The 18,409-nt window shown below is 43.4% G+C and overlaps 1 protein-coding gene across 5 annotated transcripts in view; it reads right to left on the reverse strand.

Annotated features, from left to right (window-relative positions):
- akap9 (A kinase (PRKA) anchor protein 9) overlaps positions 1-18,409 on the reverse strand; it is an 81,660-nt gene that overhangs the window by 12,621 nt on the left and 50,630 nt on the right. For 4 of the 5 annotated variants that reach the window (XM_079288432.1, XM_079288430.1, XM_079288429.1 and 1 more), the window contains exons 17-28: positions 17,999-18,331; positions 17,330-17,608; positions 15,223-15,359; positions 14,845-15,044; positions 13,432-13,664; positions 8,891-9,053; positions 6,519-6,613; positions 5,722-5,839; positions 4,861-4,899; positions 3,687-3,919; positions 2,768-2,887; positions 130-306 (exon numbers count right to left, since the gene is read on the reverse strand). In XM_079288432.1, coding sequence (XP_079144558.1) covers positions 130-306; positions 2,768-2,887; positions 3,687-3,919; positions 4,861-4,899; positions 5,722-5,839; positions 6,519-6,613; positions 8,891-9,053; positions 13,432-13,664; positions 14,845-15,044; positions 15,223-15,359; positions 17,330-17,608; positions 17,999-18,331 — 2,127 coding nt within the window. The remainder of the gene's footprint in view (positions 1-129; positions 307-2,767; positions 2,888-3,686; positions 3,920-4,860; positions 4,900-5,721; positions 5,840-6,518; positions 6,614-8,890; positions 9,054-13,431; positions 13,665-14,844; positions 15,045-15,222; positions 15,360-17,329; positions 17,609-17,998; positions 18,332-18,409) is intronic. The other variant, XM_079288431.1, reaches the window with a different exon arrangement.

Genomic DNA, 18,409 nt, shown 5'->3' on the forward strand with positions numbered 1-18,409 from the left:
CCTCTGCCATTCTCCACAGCTATTGTTCAGACTGCCTTTTCTCTCCGTCTCTCTCTTGTTGTCCCTGACTCAGTCTCCTGCACATCCTTCATCTGCCGTTTCTCCCCCCCTCCCCCTCTCCATCCTAACCTTCTCCAGGGAGTCAGCGCTGGCCAGCAGGGCCTGCTCCAGCTCGCGGATGCGGCTCTCCAGCTTGTCAATCTCTTCGTTGCGCTCTCCCAAATCACGACTCAGCTGCTCTGAGCTGAGCAGCAGCTCACTGCACCAATCCGCCTTCTCCTTCAGCTGGGAGGTCAGCTGGTCCACCTGGTAGTGAGAGAGAGAGAGAGAGGGGGGGGGGGGGGGTGTTTGATGAGAATCGCTCTCAGACACCACTCGCTACATGTACAGCTAGCTGGGAGGTCAGCTGATCCACCTGAGAAAGGAGGGGGGCCGAGAGTGAAAAGCGGTGCAGGGACAGAGAGATTTCATTCGGGGTGACACAAACCACAGAGCAGTACATTAGCCAGGAGGACCGCTGGCAGGCAACTGATCCATCTGTGAGACGGGAAAACATCAGCAGATCAATGATGAAGGGGAGGAAGAAGGGTCCACAGGAGGATGGTTCGTTTAGGGTTCTCTCAGAACTGGGGAATAAATCTACATCTAGATGGTACCCCTGCTTGATTAAACAAGAAAATAATGTTTCATAAACGACTGGCTGACCTTTATGTACCCTGTTGTTTCAGAAATGCATCTTTAAAGGACGACGGCGTTTCAAACAAAGACACTGTAGCAAGGCAGATGAAATGCACCCGCTCACTAGCAGCCCTCCGTTAAATATTAATGTGACGAGGGAGTAGGATGGACTCTTCATGAGAGTACTTGAGAGCTCTGAATGGTCTATTTATATTGCTTTGAGCTTTACTCCATTTGTTGATGGATTTAGGTCAACTCAAGAGGGTTATGCGTTATCTATATGCAATTTCTTGCTCGACACCCAAGAGAAACTAGCTGGAGACATGCTTGTTCGTCGTTTACCGCCAAAACATTGCTAATGTGGCAAATAAACGACATTAAATGGTTAGTTTTATGAACTGCAGTTTGCTAATTTACACAAATTCATATTGATGTAAGAATGTACTTTGAAATTTACTACGGTCATGTCAAGTATGCAAAAAGTTGTGTATAACTGAATCGAAAGGCAATCCTCTGGGGAGGATACTTTGACATTTGTGCGACACTAAACTCGCCCACCCCCACAACCACTTTGTTGACTGTTCTGCTGTTGAGTTCTACACTGGACATTGAAAAGGGAGAAACCAGAGGAAGGAGCAGAGTGAGGCAGGACAAAGTTTTGAAGTCGCTTTCAAATAAAGACAAACACAGCAGACAGGGCTCAAACTGGAGAGAGGATGAGGAGGAAAAGGATGAGAGCGAGATGGGCAGGCGGGATTACTAAAATGCACGGGGGAGATTCTACGTGTAGCTAGAAGCAATACCTTAAAGGTTACTCCATCCACCTGTAATAGCCATGGGAGAGAGAAGGCATAAAGGATCAGAGGATGGACAGTTCGAGGGTAAGAGGAGGAAGAAAAAGCACTTAGTGATAAAAATGTGGCAGGAGTCTCTGGAAATTATTTGGGGCGAGTTTAAAGCAGAAGTGGGACTGATGTATAAATGATATGCTGTAAACCCAAGGAACAGAACTAACAGCTGCCATAACTACAGTGGAGCTTTAATCAAAGCTGCCGTCACAAAGTATATAATTCGAGTCACGATCGAATTTCGGAGGAAACAAATTGGTTGGACTGCTGGAAGGCTAACAAGCAGCAGCGGCAAAACGAGGATACTTCAGTTACAAAGACATTCAGGAAAGAACAGGGAACATGACGATACCACTGAGCATTAAAATCATCGTCCCCTAATGGAATAACTGACTTATCTTGTCAAATTATGTTTCCGATAACGGTTTAACGGTTTACCGTGAGGACATCACGTTCATAATAAACATTAGAAGAGGGCGTGATGCTTTACTGGCAAATCGCAAGGACTCGGTCGATTGGTTTGAGGACATAATTAGCGCTTCAAATGTGCTGCAATACAAGAACAACAGTGTCGATCAAAAGTATATTTCTCTTTGCCCGGAGGGAACCGGAGGCTGGATGGTGAGTGGATGGAAAATGACGAAATGACGAAATCCTGGAGAAGCCAAAGAGTAATAACGGCACAGACAAAGCAAATAAACAACATTAAGGTTAAAACTGACAGCGGTAACACGTCTGCACATGATCCATTGTTCATATCAACATATAAATCACTTGAATTTAGCCTGAAAACTGTGCGCAGTTGGCGTCCTGACACGAGTATTCACTTCTGAAATGTGATATCAGGGGTTACATTACATGTTATATAATTGTCATCAAGTCAAAATTGTCTTACCAACACACGTCTTTATGTCTGACATTTTGTGAGTAACAGCTGCACCAGTGCAGTGATTAAGTTAGCTAATCCTATCACTCCCACTGTATTGTGTATTTCACGATTGTGTTAATAAAACCCACTATTACACACGAGGACAAACATTAATCCCACTCACTCTTCCATCTGCAAAACACTCCCACTTTTTGGTGTCATTTTTAAAGGCAGCGCAGGTAATTCTACCAGCTCGTATTGTTCTGCTGTGTGACCCTCAGTTCACAGCCACACAGACAGTGTGACGTTCAGAAAATAAGCATCTCTATTAAAGCCTGGTCCTCTGGCGGAGAACAGAGCTCGCTCCGGTTACCTCTTTGTTTCTTTGCTCAGAGCCAGCCTGAAGCTTCTGAGGATACTTCAGCTGCTGTTCCAGTTTCTGGATCTCCTGCTGGAAGAAATCTCTCTCGTGTTCTCGGTCCACGGCTTGTTCCTGGACACCGGAAGGAAGACAAGAATATGGGAATATGGAAATGTTGAGTCGCATCTTCAACCCAGGCTCAAACTGTTGAGAAACTGGTTTCCTCTCCAATAAACTGCTCAATTTCCCTCCCTCCATTTACAGTTTGTCATCTAGTCCATGTCTTCTACGTATGTCTGAAATTAGTTGTCAAAATAGAAACACCAACAACATTATTACTGCACTCTCCAGAAAATATGATTAAAAGAAAGAATTGTTGAAATAATCTAATTACGTTTGAGAATGTGCCGATTTCATACTTGTGTGTGCAACCAGCATCAGAAGGACAATAGAGGGAATCTGCATTCAAACCACATCTAGACAATTACGAGCCAACTCCTCGCCAAGTGGCCCAATTATGATGATGGGAACAAACTCAGACCGTGAACGAAACATGAGGTCAGGTCCCCAAAAAAAAAAAAAAATCATGAAATCATCAGTTTAGCTTTCAGACGAGCTGGAACCTGAAGCTGTGATTCTAAGTTGGAGTAGTTATCCCTGCCGTAACTTAATAACAGCAATGCTTTATTAACCAACATTCAAATGTATCGGACTTTGAAAAGATCTTGATGTGAAACACCCCATGTACTAAATACTAACATGCTCAGCACACAAACACACTCTTTATGTGTCTGATGATTCATTTGTTATTTCCAAATTAGATTATCGTGCATCTTACAGGAGGAACAAACATTTGATTTGTGCGTTCTTGATTTGATCTTATTATTACTATCATCATTTTGAATACTGAGTCAAAGTCACCGTCACTCACATCGAGGAACCTCCGGTTCTTGTCCAGCTGTTTCTTCAGAGCTTGGACCTGCTGTCGGAGGTCTCCGCTCTCGGAGCTCTGAGCGTTCTCCAGCTCGATCACCTTGTTGACCTGCTCCTCCAGCTCCACCTCCAGCAGCTTCACCTGCTTCAGGAGGTCAGCGTTCTCCTTCTCCGCCTGACGCTGGACCTCCACCTTCTCTTTCATCAGCTTCTCCGTCTCCTCCAGGAGGTCTACATGAATACAGCGGCGGAAGGACGACAAGTTAGGCATCGCCGCCTGACAACTGAAGGTGGCCGACTTTAGCCAATGATTCATTGAGGTTTGATTTCAGAGACAAACAGGATGCTGAGATGGAGCTACTGACGAGTCTGAAGTGTGAGCCATGAGATTAGATTTAATAGTTTTTTTGCCATGTTAAAACTTCTTTCTCTGAAATGTTGTAATTTGATATGCCGTGGTCCCTTTTACAGCTTCGTCAGGCTACCTTCAGACTCTTCCAACACCTCAGTCAACTTCCCAACATAACACCCCGTTACCGAACACGATTCCCCGCCATGATGCCTCGTTGGCCTTCCACTGCCACCAGTGAACAACCCACAGCGGTTCACCCACGATTCAACCCCCGCAGGATTAGTGCAAAGGTAACAAGATGAGAGAGTGCAGATGACAGAACAAACACGTGGACAGCCCACACATTGAGATATCCATGCCCAATTAGCATTTACAGGCAGGAGAGGGACTTCCTGAACAGCCAATCATCTCACTCAAAGAAATGCTGCAAGCACAGCATCGGCAGATCAAAAAAATACATAATTGAAAATAAAAATCCCTCAATTCAGAGTGCAGATGATTGACAGTTAGGGAATAATGACTACGTATAAGTGTCTGAAGATGACTTTCATTTCATCATGCTAAAATGAGTGCTAACATCGACGCCAAAGACATTAAAAATGACGAACCGGGACAAAAATCAAATCAAAATGAAAAGCTGAAGCAAAAAGTTAGTGATTGAACTGTGAGTGAGTTTGTGAGCCAATTAGCAAGCGAGCTCCAAGCTGTGTTGGTGAGTTGCTGGATTAGGTTTAAAGAGGTACACTGCCACTCGGATACAGTCGACGATTATAGAGAACACACAGTAGATATGACTGAGCCATGCTCAAAGTGGACACACCTGCTTCAGGTGCTGCAACCATTGCAGCTTCAACTAGGCCTACAGGAGGATAAGAAAGCACAGGAATGTAACATGCTCTTGTTTTGTTTTTTGTCATGAACAGGAAAAACTCTGAGAGAAAGAAGAGCAGAGGGTGAGGATAGAGGAGGCAGTGCTTCTGTGTGGTTTTCACAGCAGGAGGTTAATGCTGTAGAAAGGATGCTTTGAAAGGAAGGTTTCCCTAATAGCCCTTTTGGTTTAAACCCTTGGATAAATACTCACCATTTTATCAGAGAACGTACTCATGGGATACCTTTTTCATAATACAGGAGTTATAATGCAGATTAGCAGATACAGTTACCAAGTCTCATGTGTACGGAGCACATACCTGTATATGTATGACCTGTGGCACAAATACTGGAAGCAAGCGTGTAAGAAATGTAGATAAACATTTTGACTATTTTACCCTTACAATGCAGCCAAGTTATGGCTCATACAAGTTTGTTATCAGTTCCATTAGGCCACAGCAACACAAGAACTGCAAAATAAATCAATGTGAGGCTCGTGTACCTTTAAAACCAGACTGTAAAAGAGGAGCTTAAACAGCTGTTGTGTGACACCAAATCAAGCTGTGCCGTGTAATTCAAAGAACAATTCACGTTTTATTTAACCATACCAAACAAACTGTCACTTGAAACTTGAGCCATGATAACAGAGAACAAAAAACCTTTATAAAGGTGAGGTGAGATTTAGTATTCTCGTTTCCTTATTTAAGCTTATTTTTGATCCAATATGATTTCTACAATGCAAACCAACGTTTAATGTTCAGACTATGCATTTCCTAAGCATGATGACTTCCTGTGAGAGGTCTGGGATACGTACAAAGCTCGCGGGGCCCGGCGTCCTCCCTCATGGCGTCTTGCTGCCGGGACAGCAGCTCCCGCTCGTCCTGCATCTGAATCCTCTCCTGCTCCAACTCGTGCAGACGGCTACCCGTCACCTGCATGACATGACAGTTACAGACTGGCTCAAAACTCTATTAAATATGTTGATGAAGCAATAGCTCACGACAGGTCTTGGTATTTTGTGATTATATCAGAGTTAAGGGGTGTTCGGCCATCGCAAGTGTGGCAATATGAATGTTTAGCAGGTGTTTTTTCTGGAGATGGGCACTGCCATCTCCTCCTGTAGGTTTTATTCCTCAGAAGTGGAGTGATACTGAAAGTGCAAATTCAGTCTTACTATGTGGTTATTATATCACAGCTATGAACCAATCAGATTGCTTGATTTGAGCTCCAGCTTTTATAAATGTAATGTTTTCACTAACGATAAGGCTGGTGATATTCTATCGTCTCCTCATTGTAAAGCTATATTTTGCAACACAGACCATGTATTTTTGGTTTTTGCCTTTTAACAGGATTTCTTGACAATAAGAAAAATATAGAATATCAACAGACTCATCCTTTCAGCGCTGTAGCCTGAATGTATACATTCATATACATTGAGTTTCTTCTGCCAGATATTTCAACTACGGTAATTGAACCTCAAGTAACTGTGCTTGCACTTGAGTGTCTACTGTTCTGCACCAGAGGCAAAATAATAAAATATTCACCTTAAAGCGTTGTCAAGTCATAAGTCATAATTATTTCTCCTCCTCTCTTGCAGCTGGAATGCCTCACCTGCAGCTCTTGGGCAAGGCTCAGCTGGAGCTCTTCCTTCTGACGCAACTGCTCCTCCAACCCGGCTCGCTCGTCCGTATAGCCATCAATCAGACCTGAATGTGGACGAAGCAGGAGGAAGACGGCTATAAAAAGGGGCCCGAAACAAAACTCTACAATGTCCCTTTCTTACCATCACTTAACAGATGAATTAAGAGGAATTAACTTTGAGTCTTGAGTTTAGACACAGCGCAGTCATCCAAAAGAACGAGCACTCAACACCAGGAAACAAAATCCAAGGTTACCGACAACACAGCGAAGGACAACACGCATGTAAACATCGAGGCACGCAGACTTTCCTACAAATGCACAGAGGAACACGTGAGCATGTCTGACCCATTTTGCTTGACATGAAGCACAAGACTGAGCTGTAAACACAATGAAATGCAATCATTAATGTACTGCTCTGTCACAGGTCAGCAAGCATGAAGCAGCACGATGGTATTCAGTGAATAGTTACGGGTTATGGTGGTAACAGACTAATGAGAAACCAGTTATTCATTTCCTGTAACGCTGGTGTAGAATAGGGTTCGGGTTCGTTCTAAAAGGTAAAACGTTCCGCCTCGCTTGTTGTTTGTAGCTCATGCCGGCTCAGTGAGCGCTGTGTGTTACCTAAAGCTAAGAGAGAGGCAGAAGGTAAATGTCAGGACTAGATTGTCGTTTTAAAGTTTACACAGCGCTGTGTGTAAACTTTGACTAAGGAGGGGTCCCTCTATATACACGGCTATCAGATGCACATGATTACCGACTAAAACAAAACATTGGTCAACAACCCCAGAGAGCTCTCCTGGCAATCTTTCAATCACATTTACTCTGCGACATTGTGATTCCACATCTTTATATTGTCAAACTAAACCCTTTCCCCTCGTTAAAACTTAACAAAAGAAGACTTTTCATACTTTTTGCTGTTATATAATATGTTCTGTCAATCAGTTAAGAGGCTCTGTTTTGCATGTTGAGCCAATACCTTATTCAAACCAGTTTGAAAAGGACACGCCCTGAGCTTTTACCTGCGTGGTTCATCCATACAATAGAAGAATTTCAAAGCAGAACAGGGAGACACAGGTTTAGCAGATTTTTAGCACTCCCTAAAAGTCAGTGAAGACCGATGTCACATGACCAGAGAAACACAGCTGCTCTGGAACTCCACGACATGAAAAGACAGCCTGATAGTTTGGGGAGCTGCATCTATCCTCCATTAGAGCTGCAATGGTCAGTCGATTACGGTAATTGATGAGCAGATCAACTGAAAATGAATTGCCAATTATTTTGATAATTGACAGATTGTTTCAGTCATCTTTCAAGCAGAAAATATGAAATATCTGGTTTCATCGTCAAAGATAAGATCATTTTCTGCTTTTCTTTGATAAAATATGAGAACAGTAATCGATAGTTGCCGTAGTATTCTATACAACGTTGTTCAGACAGCTTGCCACATGGTCGCCCTTTTTATGACATCAAATATTTGCTATTCTTCAGCACCTCTACATGATTACAGAAAACAAACAACATAACAGGATCCTACTAGAGATTAGTAAAAGCTATAAACTCACCATTGTTCAGTGTGTACACAAAGCCAGAAACACAGAAATGACTTCTGGAGTCTACATTTGCCAAATAGTGTGAGAGAGACACTGCCGACCGGTGTGTGAGACAGAGCGGACGTGGTTGTAGCGGTTGACCCTCGTGGACCAGCTGTCTCTGACATGGATGGGAAATCAAGTTCCCCCAATAAGATTTGTCACAGAGCTTACACCGTTGACAAAAATTGGCCACTGACTTCCTGGTGAATAGAGTTCAATCGAGCTTCAAGATTTTACTTTACTTTACTTTACTTTACACCTCCAAACATCAGCCCTTATGTTTTCGTCACACACGCAATCAGACATCCAAACTCAAACCAGAGAGGCTGACGAACAGAAATCTCCATTTGTCGACCTTCTCACCACAGATGGTCTCACACTCCTTTACGCTCTCTTTCAAACAGCTGATTCCATCACTCCTTGTAACACCTCCCTCCCCCAAACATATGCACAGATGCTTTTTCACTTCAGTTCCTCCTTATGCTCTCTGTGTTGTGTAATCATTCAGACATACAGGCACACAGTGTCACGTCATCAATGAAGAGTCCATAGAGAAGCAGCGAGTACTGTATTTCTTCTATAAGGAGGCTGCATTGAAGAAGATGGCTTTAAGAAGCTGCAAACAGTTTGATCTGAGTCTGCGCAGAGCTGTCCCCCACTAAGGTACAACTCTTTTATATATTTGGTGCCGATCCCGATTCCTAAAACATTTTTTATGTAATAAAAGCTTTGTTATCCAGAGGAACTCACCCTCAGCGTGGTGAAGTTCCAGAGCCAGCTGCTCGCGGGCCCGGGACTCCTCCGACAACCTCTCTTGCAGCTCCTCCTGCTTCTGCACCAGCTCGCTCATCTCCTGGTTGTGGCGGAAGGACTCCCGCACCAGCTCGGTCTGGGTCAGCCGGGCATGTTCGAGCTGAGAGTGGACGAGGAAAGAGATGGCGACGCACAAGAAGAAGAGTTAGGACTGCTTTTAATACGCTTAGAACAGGGGTCTCAAACTCATTTTCACTCCGGGCCACATCAGCATCATGGTCGCCCACAAAGGGCCGGTTGTAAATGTAACTACTCGTAACATATTGTTAAATAACTCTCTGCATTCACAGTTTAAAGTAGTCTTCAATGTACTCACAATACATTTCCATGTTAAATGTACAGTAACCAGCCAAAGAGCTGATTCCAACTGTTTAAGTATCTCATTTTTTTGACTTTCAATCTCATAATTTTAACTTTCAATCTCATCTTTTTGACTTTCTATCTCATAAGTTTGACTTTCTATCATAGTTATGACTTTCTATCGAATAACTTCGACTTTCTAGCTCATAATTTCGACGATGGGGATATTTTTATTATTATTAGTCTAACTTAAAAAAAAAAAAAAAGTTTTTATTTTTTTTTAAACTTTTTTTTTTTTTGCTGGCGGATTCGCGGGCCACATAAAATGACGTGGCGGGCAGGGAGTTTGAGACCCCTGGCTTAGAAGAACAAACATCGGAAAGGAATCGTTTATAATAGAAATTAAAATCAAACAAAGAAAGTTTTTGAAATTCTTGTTTTCTACATATAAAAAGTTCAGTCTCATGTACTGCATAACAATGGACCACAGTTCATAGCACTTAATGCACATTTGATTATTTTACACATAACATACATTCACTATAACAGGATATGCACCAAACCTGGAAAATATCCTTTTTAATCAAGATATTGATTCAACCATTTTGTCTACTTAAATATATGATTTCTTGATCATCTTTTTTCAACTTAATTAGAAAAGCATTTTGTTGTCACGTTTAAGAATATACAACTACTTTATTGTCAATGATTTGACGACACAGTCCATGGTCTTTATACATCATGTGCAGACAGACTAACAGAAGTGCACAGGCCTTAGACAAAAGTGAAACCTGAACAAAAATCAATGCCAGAATGAGGTTATGTGCAGATGGAACACAAACGCGCTGAGATAATGATATCACATTTGTCTAATGACCGTTCGGTCAGGTGACAGAAGGCAGCTCTCCTCTGTGTCGTACAGCTATGAAATCATGATGCAATAACCCGTCAGCACGCTCACATTCATCCCATGGCTACTTTCCACGGATCATATCTACCTGAGCAAAGGTCTCATCGTATAACATGAGAACCAGGAAGCGGTAACATGACCGATATAGGTAATAATCTTTCACCTACTGTTCCAAAAAGCAGCACAGAGAGAGCTTCCTCTGTGGAATAACATTTAACTTTCATCACATGTGCAGACCTGAACTAAACCTGTGTGACCTTACTGTGTACGGAGGAGTGGGCAGGGAGATCCTGGAGATGACTTTAAGGAGGTGACCGTTCGTCTGGTGATTAACATGCAAGATCTTCGTGTGTACCACCACCGCGTTCTTCTCGTTCAACGTGGCGCATAGCGGGAAAGGTCGGGGAAGGGGTACACGAGATTCCACCTCGTACACATCCTGGTCCTCCCCTTCAACCCACGTCCTGCTCTGGCCGCCCGAGTTCCAGTAAGCGCGGTACGAATCCATGGCGAAAGAAGGGAGAGCTTCGAACCTCAGTTTGTTGTATTGGAGCGCCTTTTTCTGGAGTTATCAAAGAAAGTTTCCATGTGTCATGATCTGTCAGGCTGAGCTGTGCAGCCACAAATGAGAATAGAGTCCAGTGGGGAATGAAGCAATGAGCAACGTTGTGGACAGCTCCAAGCAACAGTTTCTATGTGTTTGCCACGCACACACACACACACACATACACACACACACACACACGAGACAACAACAATTGGAGAGGGTGACATTCACATCATCTCAATCACATGCTGCCTGGTGGAGGTGGAACAAGCCCCAAGTCAATGTTGAGAGAGAAATGTCATCCAAAAAAGTGTCATCCTCAACAGCAGGTGGAAGTCACATCTTGGTCCGACAGCTTTAAAGGCATTCCTGAACACGACCACGGGAGGTTTGTAATCACAAAGGCGAGCATTTGTTCTCTTCGTGTCCTCTCTGATGATCTCCAACTCTCCCTCTGTTTTTCTCTGACCTTCTTTCTTCAGAGTGAAACCATATCATGTCGCTCGATAAAGCTCACAACCCCACGTCTGCTCCGGTTTGCTCTCTCCTCTCTCTCTCTCTGGAGATTCATTTACAATAGTATGACGCCGTAGCAACCCCGACCTGCAGGGAAGCCTCCCAGGGGCCCCTTTTAATTGTTTAGTCCGAGCGGCAGCCTACCGAGGGAGGAATGACAACGCTTGGATCTCAAGTCCTCCACGCTTTCCTTTTTACTTCCTTCTAGGACTGCTCGTCATTCCCGCTCCACGCATGCTCCCCTGCTCATACGATAATATTACTCACTGTAGCCGGATCTCTCTCTCCCTCTCCTGTCAGGCGAGCTTTACTTACCCCCAGGCCGGCTACGGTCACTCTGTTACACTCACTTTGCCTCCGCCTACCCTCTAATAAATATGATTTAGTTCCAGACTTTCAGGGCTGTTTTCACCTCTCAAGAAAAAGATTTTTCCTTCCACTTCCTACATTGATCACACACACACACACACACACAGCAGGATACTGTTCGGCAAAAGTGGGAGGGAAGCAGGTGTGGCTTAAGTAATTAGAGCCAGTGGGCCAGGTAGATTTGCAAATAGATCACAGGCTCTCTCCATACACACAAATAAACCACAGACAACACACGCCCTTTACACAAAAAAGTTGTCAAACTGGATTCCCTCCCTACGTAGACGCAGAAAGAAGCAATCAAGGTGTTCTGACATGCTGCCTCTTGGTCCCAGCTACTGTCTCTTGTTTGGCATGTCAACCGTCACACTGACTGCACTCGAACAATTTCCACGTCTCACCGGCAGATAATGGTAAAGTAATGAGTGAGCAAACGCCTCTCAAAAGGCAAATCATTTACGGCGTTCGTTCAGCGAAGATACTTCACATTCCCGACCGGCTCGTTGAATCAATCTCCGTTCACGACGCTGCTTCTCAGGCAAGACGTGGCGATCCGGCACCGCCCCCAGACGAGAGTGATGCACATCGGATCAATAGCAGCAGGGAAATCATTGATCGGACCATTAAGAGGCTTTGTTGATTACAATGTTTATCGTGCTGTTAATGGTGTGTAGTTGGAGATGTAAGATGCTCGTAAAATCTACAGTGGGTCATTAATGGGGTTGCAACTAACTTTTTTTTTTATTATTATTTTTAAATATTCTCTTGACTTATTATCGTTAAAATATAAAATGTAGGGAAAGTGAAAAATACCTTTTCAATAACACAGGTTGACATTTCATTTATTGTTTTTTATGATTGATCGAAAATCTGAATTGTTGCAGATGAATCAATTTATGATACCAACAGTCACTGTGTGCTGCAGATGGATACTGGAACAACAGTGACGCTCGGCCTGAAATTTCTTTAAACCTATTTTTAAGCTATTTTTAGTTTCAGCAAGATGAAAAGCCACCTCAGCGTGAGTAATGCGTGAACATCAGCCAACGGGAAGATGTGCCGTGCAGTCAGTTACAGTCATACATGCCATGGCCCAGTTAAACACAGTGGGCCGCACTACATGGACAGCCTGAGGGGGGGGGTTGCTCCGTGCACGGCCGACTCCGATAGGCTGATGGACCAGACAAAAGCTTCCGCGTAAATACAACTCGTATCTGTAGGCAACCGCTGGGAATGAGGCGGCTCTTTTGTGTGTGTGAGTTGTAGACGGGCCAACTTTGTTGCCGGCCACATTCTGCAGTCTCATCCCCATTATGTCTCCATGGACATACAGGGGGGGGTTAACAGGGTCCAGTGTGGGTATTTTTGACAAAGCCTAAATGTGTCACACAGGAGTGTTCATGAAGAATTCTTCTCAAACCATTTCACTTGACAAAGGACATTGAAACTACCATAATACTATGTTATAGTTTGTATTTTGAGAAACGTGCAAATGTGGCATCTTCTCATCTCAGTCTCAGCAAGAAAGTGATTAATTTCCCAAAATGTCCAACTATTACTTTAACATTGATGCATTCAGCGGTTCATCATATTTGTTATGATCAAATAAAAAGGTATAAACACATTTCCGTTCAGCAAACTAAGACGTCAAAAGAAGTATTGTTTTAGTACAGTGCACTGTACAAAAACAACATGCCCAGATTAAACACGATAACAGTTTCTTAGCGAGCAGAAAGTGCCATACGCAGTAATAAAATAAAGTGAGCTAGCAGAGCAATGCTCTGAATATGAGAACAGGACATTGATCAAAGACCACTTCACAGAAAAAGTTAGTACCTGGTTGCTGGTGTCCGTGATGGCCATCAACATCTTCTCCAGAGCAGTTTGGAGTCGGCTGCTGATTCCCATCAGATACTCCTCGTTCTCCAGCTGTGTGCCCGCCCCCAGCAGCAGCTTCTCCATCATCTGCTGAGACACCTCCAGTCCCTCGTCAGCCTCCGTCTCCCCGGACCACGGACTCACATAGTCTGCGGCGGTCTCGCTGACCTGGCAACTTTCTGCAGAGTGACCTGGTAACGACCAGAGGAACAGAAGTCAGAAACATAGCACACACAAACCTCAAGCATATTACATTGTCAACAGATTTAATGTTCACTCACAACATTCTGATTAATAAGTCCATTACAACTTCTTTGAGAAGCTTACAGAGGTTTTGTTAACTGCTCCAATTTAAGATAAATAAACCAAGATACTGTGAGAGAATAATCAGCACAATCATCAAATGCTGCAGAAACAGTAAAAACGCAGCTTCTTAAAACCATTTGAATAATGTTGATGGCTCAAACTTTACATTGTTTTTAAGATTACAAATTCCTTTAAATGACAGAATGTCATATTGTAACAACACACCAAGATAGAGCAGTGGCTCTTTTACAGCATGGAGGCAGATTAAAGGTATTATGCAAGTCCCTGGTTATTACTTAATTATTTTCATAAGCAATGTAGGGATTTGACTTCACAACAATGGTCACAATGTGTAATATGTCAGCAGGTCTATGGTCAAATACAATCAGTCATATGCAACCCAATACAATGACGTGGCATATTTTAGAAGATGTTTTATTTTTTTGAAAGTCGTACCTACAGTAAATATTCGGATTAACCCGGTAACGTGAGACTTTGTGTCTTTAGCGTCCATGGAGTCACCACCTTCAGTAATGCAGAACCATTCAGACTGCAGGCAAATCTGATATCTATCTGACTCACAGGACTAACTGTAGAAGATATTATTTGCATTTGATCCCCGAATTTGTGCTTTAAAACTTTACACTTTCGTACCTATACTAACTGATGGGTGTCTTTTTCTTTTTCCATTATGGAAAAGAGAAACTACAAACCCCAGGCTTGACTAAAAAAAAGAGGAGGATTCACTCTCTGTTCATGCAGTAGCATTGTGTAGTCACGGTGCAGTGTTGCTCCGTCACAACAGACTATATCCACAACACAGGAAGTCAGCTTAAATTGAAGACACGGATGCCAGCAACACTCTGGATGTGTTGAAGTCCAATTAAAAACAAGTCCAATACTGGAGTGTTGTGCAGTCAGTTTAATTACATTTCACACGTTTCTGATGTCTTTTTGTTCTACACATCTCACCAACATATTTGGGTGGATGTGCTGTTGAACCTTTTGCCCAAACACAACACCAGCATTTATCCCAAACTATTACCGAGCCCTGAAGTGACTTGCCTGCTGCACGAGGTCTGGCGGGCTCGGTGTTAGCTCTCGGCCAGGTTGCCGTCTGTGTGGTGGACTGGGGCGGGTGGGCGCTGGAAGCACCACGCAGACTCTGCATGTGGAGGCCAATCGTTTCCTCCGCTGCTGCCGTCGTCTTCAGGACGTCAACCAGCACCTGACTGAGGGTCTCGTTTGCTTTACGCAGGACATTTCTGAAAGCAGCAAAAACAATTATGTTAAAAACAACCGCTGTGACTAAATGTATGAATCTTCTCTAATTTATCTCCACACAGGTTATCATAAAGGACCAACTCAACACATAGTTTAAGAATATTCAGAATGCTCTCCTTCATTATTAGAGAACCGTATGAATGTAGTTTCAGTCACTACCTTTCAGTGTCCTTATCGGAGGACTCTCCATCATCCTCTGATGGCAGTTTGCCTCCTCCAGCCGGCTGTATTCTCGGCCTTCCCGGCTCTTCCTCTTCCTCGGATTCTTCTGGACCGTCTCGTCTCTTCTTTAAGGCCTGCACAGGCAAGAGAGAGAACACAGACAGCAGCCCCGTCATTTGCAAAGTTGCAGTTGGTTAAAAAGACTCCTAAAAAACTCCTGACGACTAACAGCAGGCTGGCTGTATGCGCGGCCATTAGTAAAAGTGCATTCAAATTAGGCACATGGGCACAACCACACACACAACTCCCTCGGGGCCGAGAGAGAAACACTACTATCTTTGTGCTACTATGGCAACAGGTGCACCTGAGGCACAGTGACTTGCAGAGGCGATGGCTCCATCTTCTGAGAGAAGGGCAGAAATGCAGTGCCGCTTCTCCAGTCACTTCCCCTTCAGACACTACACCGTGCAGACACTGCTGATGAGTCAGAGCGGCAACTGACTCCAGCCACTTCACTTCACTTCTTTAGACCGACGAGAGCACCTTTCATAGTTTCCTGAGTGATCCGACATCATGCGGCACAAATGCCTGTGAAGCTTAAACGTGTTTTTGAGAGAACGGTTCCCAGTTCTGACTCTACATAGTGAGGTAATGTAGCGTTGGTTTCTATTATACTAAAGGATGTTGCCCATGTTTTGCCAATCAAAATGTACATACATTTACATGCTACTATATGTCTTTTATGTATTTTAACAGACTTAACGTTGCATAAACATGGTATTACAGTTTGAATTAAGTTATTAAGAATCAAATAAGTCCTTCTGGCTCTACACTATCAGCTAAGGAAAACATTTCGTTTTTCAGTTTGTAATCTCTTCTCTTAAACTTGTTTTTCAAACTTACAATGTCAGAATTTCAAATCTTGAGCTGCTTCATACATGTTATTTGGGACAATAGTTTTGTCCAAAGTAAGAGCTTTATGCTTGAAATGTCTTCATAAAAGATCCTTCTGGCTTTCTGTGGATCATCAACAATGTTCAGCTTGAGGACATTCTTAACAGAGACGAGATCATTGAGGAGAATATAGGAGAGAAAAACATAATGCATGTAAACATCTCAATTGAGTGTTTTCAGTGAAAGTACAGGCATTCTCATCATACAAACTCATCCGATTGCTGAAGCTTAAGAACTTTCTTCTACTAAATTATCTTTACTGAGTCGCTGTGTTTGAGCAACTCGTCTTACAAAGAACACTGAACCCGACAGCCACTGCAATCATGCAATAAATGGTTGGTGAAAGCCTGGCAGGCCTTGGGATTAGCTCCTCAAGGCAGAGAAATAACCCCAAACCATCATGAGGAAACCAGCGCATGAAGCGTAGATAGACGAGAAAGTATGTTTGATCAAGAACCTTTTTGTTATTCTTTGACAGTCGTGAATAAACAAATATACTTCCAATGAAATCATTAATAGTTTTTCAGTCTCTCACAGCAGTTTTGATATTGGTAGTGGATGTTTATGATTATTAAAAAAATGTTTCAATGCTAGTTGGTGTCTTACATCCAAGTTTACTGTGTATAAGAGTGAGATAATTCGGATGCGATATCCTTTTTAAAGAGGAGAGTAAGAGTGTGTTTATGCACATTGTGTTCCTTGCTTTTGAAATAAAGGGTGTAGGTGAAAGGAATGCAGGAACTGCATTTGAAATACTCGGTAAATACAACTATAGGAGGCTAGAATATTTGTCTGTACATCCACAACACCTCAGTGGATTATGTGCTGCTGGATACCAGAAACATTTATTAGAATAGAAAATGATTACACCTCAAACACAACATGATAAAACTACATTATTTCTTGAAGTATTTAAACAAATACTTTCATCGTAACCCTCAGTCGATTGAGTGAAAAACGCTTTCCCTGTGAGCAAGTAAAAGAAGCAGTGGAAAAGCGCTTAATATTAATTTAAGCATATATAATCAATGATAGTAATCGATGCAACACCTGCATTGCGACAAAGTGCATCTGAAACTTACTGACACAGCAGTAATGAACCCTCTCAGATGAAATGAATGAAATGTGCGATGTGGTGAAAGACACTGACCTGCTCGGGTCTTGATTGGGTTTTCTGCAGCTCCTCTCTTAACTTGCTGATCTCGGCGTTCCTCTCCTCCAGCTCCCTCTCCAGCCTCTCCTTCTCCGCTTCCTGCAGCCAGGCGCCCGAGGTGAGAGGAGCTCTGGGAGTCACCCGCTCCACGCTCTCCTCCTCCACCGCCTCCTTATCTGACCGGGTCTGCATGGCGGCGCTCCTCTGGCAGGCACGCTTGTTGATTCGAGCCAGCTCAATCTGCTGCGCAAACTCCACGGACATCTGAACTATGGCCTGTCAGAAAGCATGGACACAAGGATAACGTTGACAATTAATATTCCAACTGATATTTCGAATCAAACGACAGTAAGAGTGCTGATACATCTATAAAACTTCAAAACACGTCACACAGAAGTGAAACTGCACAGTTGCAGAGCTTAGATGACATTTCTAAAATGCCTTCTTCTGTCCGACCTGCAGCCCACAACCCAAAGATATTCAGATTATAAAGATAACCAGCAAATACTAGATGATTTTTGGTATGATTAATTAAATATGAATTCATTGACTGTTTATTCCAACTTCAACTGTGTCATCTCATATCTTAAGGAAATGCATCCATTGCCAGTTATATTGATACTGACTAGACAAGACTTATGTAATACAAAATACATAACCGCCTACCTTGGCGACCTCCTCCTGCACTCTCTCCCAGTGTTTGTCTTCCAGCGCGATGTGCCCGGCGGCCCCGAGGCTCTCGCTGGAGCTTCCAGCTCCGTGAACGCCGTTGAGATCCTGCCCTCCCTCTCCTCTCGCTGCTGTTTTCCTCTCCTGCTCCTTGTCCGCTGTCAGCTTCCTCAGCTCTCGGTTGTGCTGCTCTTTGAGGGCAGCTACTTCTTGGACATACTTGTGGTAGAGAGCTTTCCTCAGCGCCTGCAGCTGTGCCGTCAGGCCTGCGGACCTGACGGGCCAGCGCAACTCCGTGCCTCCCTCTGACGGCTCCTCCTCACCCAGCACCTGCAGAGAGGGAGGAAAGCTAAAAGTTACAGAATGAAAACTAATATAGCGGATAACAGCAGCCGGAGTGTGTGGAAA

Source organism: Melanostigma gelatinosum (genome assembly GCF_949748355.1).
Source record: "Melanostigma gelatinosum genome assembly, chromosome: 17".
NCBI classification, from domain to species: domain Eukaryota; kingdom Metazoa; phylum Chordata; class Actinopteri; order Perciformes; family Zoarcidae; genus Melanostigma; species Melanostigma gelatinosum.